This window comes from Nematolebias whitei, chromosome 21, assembly GCF_014905685.2.
Source record: "Nematolebias whitei isolate Nwh7 chromosome 21, NemWhi1, whole genome shotgun sequence".
NCBI lineage: Eukaryota > Metazoa > Chordata > Actinopteri > Cyprinodontiformes > Rivulidae > Nematolebias > Nematolebias whitei.
This window is the reverse complement of record NC_056518.1, coordinates 23048612-23057198: the sequence shown is the minus strand read 5'-3', so window position 1 is coordinate 23057198 and position 8587 is coordinate 23048612. Positions and strand designations below refer to the sequence as shown.

The 8587-nt window shown below is 36.8% G+C and overlaps 1 protein-coding gene across 1 annotated transcript; it reads left to right on the top strand.

Annotated features, from left to right (window-relative positions):
* The first annotated feature begins 533 nt into the window (after positions 1–533).
* LOC119427638 (G-protein coupled receptor family C group 6 member A-like) lies at positions 534–6346 on the top strand. Its single transcript, XM_037695276.1, has 6 exons — positions 534–694; positions 783–1095; positions 2564–3349; positions 3911–4120; positions 4205–4322; positions 5421–6346. Exons 1-6 carry the CDS (start codon positions 534–536, stop codon positions 6344–6346), a joined length of 2514 nt encoding a protein of 837 aa, XP_037551204.1.
* The last annotated feature ends 2241 nt before the right edge of the window (positions 6347–8587 follow it).

Sequence of the window (8587 nt, the reverse complement as noted above, 5' to 3'; positions counted from 1 at the left end):
ATATCAGAAGGTAGTCCTAACGTTATGGCTCATCTACATGTATTAAACATAAAACTTTACATTCTCCATGCTTTAAAGCCCCGGATCTTTGTGTCAAATATCTGCAGCATCTGCTTTGTGCATACTGTGCCTGTACTTGTCGTTGTCTGTCTGCTTTGTCTAAAAGTCGTGAATTCTTTTTGTGAATTTGCATGTGGCTTCCCTTTCATATAATTCAGTGTAAGGTGCATGATAGAGCCTATACCTGTAGAAAACAAGCACACAGAGACCTTTGTACAAACTTGTTTATCCACTGAAGCTGGGTGATGATGGCAAGTGATAATATGTGTATTTATTTTTACAGTGAATGAATCCTTCATGTGAGTGATTTAAATGACCTTGCCTCATAATGTCTGCCGGACTGATTCTATCTGAAGATGCAAATATTCGACTGTCGTTCAGGGTAAAACTTTATATAAAGATGTCCTGAAACCAGTTACGCACTCATGAGCAAAATACAGCGCACATTTATCTGTTTAAATTGCAGGTGCACAATGTTACTCTTGAAGTTACTTCTAAGCTTCCTGAGTTTATTTTACTCTCATTCAGCTGTTCTGCATGCATACTCTCCTGGGGACATCATAATTGGAGGACTTATTCCGATCCACTTGAAAACCATTGTAAACGAAGTCCCTGGAAACGTCTTCTGTAGCGAGTAAGTCTGTTCTTATTGAAGTGATTCAACAGACACAAGTGGGAATTGTTCTTTTCTGGATTTTAATCTGGTCTGTCAATTTTTACAGCTATAATGTCCAAACATTCCTGCACACTCAAGCTATGATATACGCCATTGAAGAAATAAACCAACGGACTCCAAGCCTGCTACCCAACCTCACTTTGGGATATGATATTTACGATACTTGTGGAGATGTAAGTCTTGCTATCAGAGAAACTCTGCAGCTGATGAACAACCAGTCAGACCCCAAGAGCTGTCTACTACCAGAACACATCAATTTGCCTTTACTTGAAACTCAAACAAAGGCGGTGATTGGTGAGAGGTACTCCGAAGTATCCACAGCTGTTGCGAGGATTCTTGCTCTGACATCAGTTACCCAGGTCTGTCTTTTCTGCATTCTATTTTAGCCATGACAGAGACATGACAAAGTGCAACATCATTATTAAAACTAAACATTTAGATGTGTATATACTTTATGTTTATTAGGGGAACAGTGGTTAACACAGTTGCCTCACATCAAGAAGGTTGCAAGTTTGCCTCCTGGCCTCTCTGTATGGAGTTTGCATGTTCTCCCCTTTCCCACAGACTAAAATAAATCTACATATTAAAATAATTTATAACTCAACATTGTCCCTAGGGAGAGCTTTAATGCTTGTCTGTTTTATTTATTTCTATCAAGTCTTGTTTCTATGTGGTCCAGGGAGTACTGTATTTTTTCACAGTGACAGGAGATAGGCACCAGCTTCCCAATGAAAATAATTCAATTTTAATTTAGTTCAATTAGTTCAATTTAGTTCAATTCAGTTTATTTATATAGCGCCAAGTCACAACAGAAGTCATCTCAGGGCACTGAACAGAAACCTTCATATACATAAAAGTAAGTTAATAACATTAGTTATCTGAGGGGCATACTGCTTTGAGTTTAACTCCATTGCAGAACTCTCATCTTAATGAGCAAGCATGAGTTTGGGTTTGGTAAGAACAGATACACAATGGCAGGTCAAGAATCACATTTTAAGATAGAAATTATACAGTAATCTAAGCCAATGGAAGTCTAACAAGTCAACCCTAACTATAGGATTGATCAAAAATGAAAGTCTTAAGCCCAGTCTTCAAACTGGACAATGTGTCAGCCTCACAGACAAAAACTGGAAGTTGGTTCTACAAGAGAGGAGCCTGATAACTGAAAGATTTTCCTCCCATTCTGCTTTTGGAAACTCTAGGAACCGCAAGTAAGCCTGCAATCAGAGAGCAAAGTGCTCTGTTAGGAAAATATGGAACAATAAGATATCTAATATAAGATGGAGCTAGGTTGTTGAGGGCTTTGTAGGTAAGATTTTGAATTCTTTTCTGAATTTATTTGACAGGGAGCCAGTGGAGGGAAGCTAAAACTGGAGAGATCATATCTCTCCTACTAACTTCAGTTAAGACTCTGGCAGCAGCATTTTGGATCAACTGAAGACGTTTTAAAGAAGTATTTGTACATGCAGATAACAAGCCATTGCAATAGTCCAGTCTAGATGTGACAAATGCATGAACCAGTTTGTCTGCATCATTTTTATATAAGATGTTTCTAATTTTAATGATGTTACGCAGGTGGAAGAAGGCAGTTCTAGTAACGTTTTTAATGTGGGGGATAAAAGACATGTCCTAATCAAAAATATACCAATATTTTTAATATTAGAGCTGGAGGCCAGATTAATGTCATCCAAGGAGGGTGAAAGACTGAAAAATTGATTCCTAAGATGCTCAGGTTCAAAAACTAAAACCTCAGTCTTGTCTGTTTGTTTTGAGGTTTATTTGAGAATGGATACATATTTATACATTATTTGTTCTTGTTTGTTACAGATTAGCTATGCATCAACCAGCGCGATTCTCAGCAATAAATTCAAGTTCCCCACTTTCTTCCGAACTGTTCCCAGCGATGAGTTTCAAACAAAAGCCATTTTTGAGCTGGTGAAGGAGTTTAACTGGAAAACAGTGGCCATTGTGGGGAGTGATGATGAGTATGGGAAGCGTGGAAGTGATCAACTTGAATACATCTTCAGAAACAATTATGTTTGTGTAGCTCTCGTTGAAATTCTGTCTAGTGACTTCCTTGAACGCAATTCCAACACCGCTGACAAAGTAATGAATCTGATAAAAAAAATTGAAACCTCTGTAGCTGAGGCTATCATCTTATTCACTACAGACATCATCGTTGACACGATCTTGACGGGAGTGATTGCAAATAACCTGAACAGAACCTGGATTGCAAGTGATTCGTGGTCCACCTCTTTAAAGATCTCTAAGACTCCAGGAATTGAAAACATCGGACAGGTTTTTGGATTCACCTTTAAGAGGAACGAGGTGCCTGGTTTTAGAGAGCATGTTCGCTCAATGTTCAATGGGAGGACGAACGACCTTCTTGAATATCACATGAATCAGTATCCAAGCTGCTCAGATGACTCTGAGGAGGAAATAAAATGTAACTGCTCCATGACGTGTTCGGACCCAAACTGCTTGGCTTCATGCGTTGACTACGATGAATCTTACAGCATCTATCTGGCCGTTCAGGTCATCGCCGAGGGTCTCAGACGTTTACTGAACTGTGACAACCAGAGCTGTGAACGCACCGACTTTACAGCCTTTCAAGTACAGTAAAGATAATATATTTTTCTGACATAAGCGGAGCTGTTTCTGTATGTCTTTAACGTAAAAACTAATTATAAGCGTTTGGTTTAGCTTTTTAGTTGAAAATGGTATTAAATTGTCTTTTATTTTGTAAAGACGTGAGGACAGATGTTTAGACTCTCCCATGAGTTTGCATCAGACCTTGAAATCTTCAATGCCATATTAAGATAATTAAAAGCAAACTCCACAAATATTAGATATTTCTCGTTTCTCGGAAAAAAAATGTGTTTGTGTCATTTGTCAAATAACCTGGTTACATATTGTTATTTATAAAAGTCCTTCTATACTTGAACACTTCACAGTTTTCTCGTACTTTACTGCTCACTAAAACACATTTCAACCTACTTTTTGTTCATTCTGACGTTGGACAATAGGTTCAAGTGGAAATATTAGTGTTCTTAATCTAACATTAATATCCCGTGTGAATAAAGCAACATCTGTGGAGAATATTAAAATATTATAGTACAACAAAACATCTTGATTTTAAATAAATTTTCCTTCTGTTTAAATCTGTGTCGACAGCTTTTAAAGGAAATTCAGAACACCAGCATAACTGTGAACACCACAAACGTATACTTCCACAATGGAGACCCCAATTTTGGATATGATATTGTGTACTGGAACAAATCAGAATCCAACCAGGGTGTGACAGTAGAACCCATCGGAGAATACTGGCCAGGCAGAAACATCTCACTTCCAGATAAACTCAGTGCAAGGATGAATTCTGGGAAGGTGAGATGGGAATATGCTACTTTATTTATTAATTAAAATAAAAGAAAATGTTAATATGTGCTAATTTAAATAGTTATTTTCCAGGTGACTGTTTTCAACTGCTTCAAAACATGTGCACCAGGACAGATGTTACAAATAACAAGTAGACCATGCTGCTTTGAGTGCGTTCCATGTCAGCAGGGACATGTTTCAAACGGTCAGTGTTTCATTATTTGCTTGAATTTTTTTGTGCATTACACCATTTGACTTAATTTGTTTGGTTCAATTTTTGTTGGAGACATCTTTTTTCAAGCAATCTCTAATTCTTAACACACATAAATAGTTTATTGACATGTGAAGTAAAAATGTGATTGAGGAAAAAGAATATGAAATAAAGAAAAAAAAAAACTAATGAAAACATCAAAAATTCATGCTCAGTATTCCAGGTAAAATATTCAACAAAGTTAAGTCAGGTCCTTTTTTTTTTGTTGTTGAAACGTTTTGTCCTTAATCCAAAGGACTTCATCTGTTCGAGGAGCCACAACAAACTCAGTCCCAAAAGTGGCTTACTCACATAGTAAGTGAGAAAGATGGTTTCTGGAGTCCGCCCTCTCCCCGTCGACTCTTCTGCGGCAGCCTTAGCCAAAGTGGTTTAAAACATTAATAGAAACATCAATGTGGCTCCCGTCTGATGAAGTCCTTTGGATGAAGGACAAAATGTTTCAACAAAAAAAGAAACCATTCAGAGGGCCTGACTTAACTTTGTTTGATTTTTTACCTGGATTATTGAGCATGAACTTTAATGTTTTGAAACACTTTGGCCATGGCTGCCTCAGATGAGTCGACAGGGGTGAGGGCGGACTCCAGAAACCATCTTATCATCATCAAACGAGTTGGCCCACTATGTGAGTTATGGGGCTGAGTTTGTTGTGGCTCCTCGGACTGATGAAGTCCTTTGGATGAAGGACGAAACATTTCAACAACAACAAAAAGAAACCTTCTAGAGGACCTGACTGAACTTTGTTGGGTAAATTAAAATAGGTAAAATAATATGAAGCAAAATAAATTAATTGATTTTGAGAAAATAAAACAAATAATAATGACGGAGAGATACATTATTGGATATATTTTTATATTTAAATTGAAAGTATAGCATTCCTTTAAAAAATGCATGTCAGCTGAACATACACCTTATGCGATCTGTTAGCGCATGAGATGACTCGGAATCATAGACACGTTTTCTGATCAGTCTTGTAATTGCCTGTGTTGCTCTGCGTGTTTGTGCATGTTATAATAAGTAATCTGTTTTTATCTACTGCAGGTACAGAGTGTGTGCGCTGTGAAGGACTGACATATTCATCTCAACTCAAAGATAAGTGTTTGGAAAAAACTGATGATTATCTCTTCTGGACAGATCCTGTCTCCATCATCTTGAGCATTGTTGCAAGCCTTGCAATAATCATAATCATTGTGTTTGCTATTGTGATTAGACTCAACTGTCACACTCCAGTTGTGAAGGCTGTTGGAGGTCATTTGTGTTTCTTGGAGCTCCTTTCTCTTCTGTTAAACGCTTCTCTTACCTTCACTTTCCCAGGAAAGCCCACAAAGAACACTTGTGTAGGGATTCCCCTCTTTGGGTTTGGTTTTGCCATGTGTATGTCCTGTATTTTGGCTAACTTGTTTCAGATTATGATGGGTTTCAACTTTGATGTGAGGTTTAGGTCCTGGATTAAGAGGATCCATCAGCCAGTCGTTGTAGTGGTAATCATCTCTGGGATCCAGTTGGCTGTGTCGGTGACGTGGCTGATTCTTTTCTTACCGTGTCCGATTGAGGAGCAGACATCCACAACCATCTTGCACCAGTGTGACACGAGCCATAAGTTTCAAAAGTTTTTTGCTGCCACAGTTACGTATAATGCTTTATTGGGCTTTGTTTGCTTCCTGTTTGCATTCAAAAGCAAAAAGTTGCCAGATTTGTACAAAAATGCATTATTGGTTACAATAAGCATGGTGCTGTTTTTAACCATATGGATCATTTTCCTCCCACTTTTTCTCACATTGGAGGGAAGGTATAAACCAGCCATAAGTGGTGTGGCCATACTTATTTCCACTTACAGCATCCTCGGCTGTCATTTGGCTCCCAAGTGTTACATTATGGTGTTCAGGAAAGAGCTTAATAATCAGAATGCCATTTCGGAGTACATCAGGAAGCATTATGAACAGAAAAACATGACTGTGTGCCAATAATTATACTCATAGTCCAAATTGTTCCTGGTAACAGTAAGCATCAAAGCGAGCTCAAAAGAACCATAGTAGAATATTTTAATACTTACTTCCTAAATATTGTAGATTAAATCTGCATCCCTCACATGTAAGATAATGTCACTTTTTTTAACATAACAGCGAACATTAGTTATCAGCATGAAAAAGTAATTTACACAATCCACTGAGACTCATTGATATCATAAGTGCAGCAAAATGTTGCACTGATGAAATTCAGTTCCTTCAAAACTGGAGGAAAAATTTGACTTTTTGTCTTTTATTCATTTTCATTAGTCTTTTTGTGTTGTCTTTTGTCGTAAAACATATTTCCCTTTTGTGTTCCTGTTATGTTTTCATGGTTTTACTTCCTTTTTATATATTAGTTTAATAAAGAAAACAATTAAAAACAATTGTCTTACATGTAAAGCATATATATAATAATAATATATATATATAATAATTGTATTAAATAAATTAGCAGCAGATTCTTGACTTTTTTGTTTGTTTGCAGGATTATTCCAAACATTAAAGAATTTTAGTGTAATTTTCTATACCAATAATAAACTAAAGCATACCTTGAAAAAACATGAACTTTAATGTGTTTTAAGTTTTATTTTGCTGAGCTTTTATTATCACCTTCTGTTTTGTCATTTTGATTCAGCACTGCTGAGTATGGCTAAAATAATAAACTATGTTTAGTGTTGGGGTTAATATAACAAATCATTAGGCAGTATTTGGCCTTAATAACACTAAAGGAACAATAATTCATGTTCTAGCTGCCTCTATTCGGGGAGAAATATATATATTTTTTGTTTTTCCTTCAGATTAACAATTATGTTGCATCCTTGCAGCTTTCAGTGAAAGCAAAACCAAAGTTCATCTTTTTATTTTGTTTTCATTCAAGTCAGTACGCATTCTAACAACCCTGTCACCACTTCATTCAACCACGAGATGGCGCTCTAAGGTCAATAAATTATTGTGCTTCACAGTGATTATTATTTTAAATAAAGTCAAACAGATTTGGCTTTGCAGTTACAAACATAACAAAATGAGGAATAAAAATAGGAAGGATAGAAGAGCTACAACTCCTGTTATTCTTATTTATATATAAATCTTATCATATGGCCAATCAGTTCAGATTACTTCCTGTTGTTTTTTCAAACATAGTGCACATTGCAGAGTAGCACACCAGCAACACAATTATCTTCACAGCTCTTGGTTTCCGTCACAATGGCATCTCTATTGTGCTTTAATGTGTTTTTGCCTTATTTAATTTTGTTGGTTTATATGTTGTTCAACATTCAACATCTGCAATGTTTATGATAGGCCAAAAATTTATTGAAGGCTAGATGAGCGGGCCATGAAATTTAATGACCTTAAAAATATACGACAAAATGAAAACATCTTCAGCTTGTTTCCTCTATAATCCATCCAGTTTATTGTTGAATTACTTTAACAACAGTCTGCATTCAGAAAATTGAAGAAATTCATTGGAAACACTCAAAGCTTCAGATAAATACATTTCTGTCTAGTATGCTGTTTGTCTGGGTGGGTTTTTGGCATAACGTTGGAGCCCTGCTAAATCCACCCATAGATGCAACTCTGCAGAGGTTTTCAGGAAAAATCCAAGAAGCATTTTGTTTGTTTATGTCCTCGTTGGTCAAAGGCAGAGGTCATATTAATATGGCTGATCAGTGTATCAAACATACAACTGATTAGTCATCCTGTGGCTCTGAATTCAGTGAGAAATTAGATGATTAGTTGGAAAAGCAGACACAGGGACCTTTGTTTTCCAAACCAAATCCTCAGCTGATCGTGACATGCATAATGAATCATTCACGACGGTGTATGAATTCTTCTCTGTGAGCGATTCAAATCACTTTGGGGTTTGCGTGCCAACGTCATAACGTGTCTGTTTGACAAATGCAAATGTTCCATAGTCCATCAGGCTAAACTTTGTACTAAGATGTTGTCCGGGAAGCAGCTTACACAAAATACACACCCATCTGATCAAACTGCATGCACAATGTCACTGCTGAGGTTACTCATAACCTTTGTGAGTGTTTTTCACTCTCAAACAGAAAATAACACTGTTCTGCATGCATACTCTCCTGCGGACATCATTACTGGAGGACTTTTTCCTGTTCACTCAATTCTGAAAAGAAACAAAACAACCGAGGACTTCATTTGTAGTAGGTAAGTATACTCTCATTCAAATGATTGGGA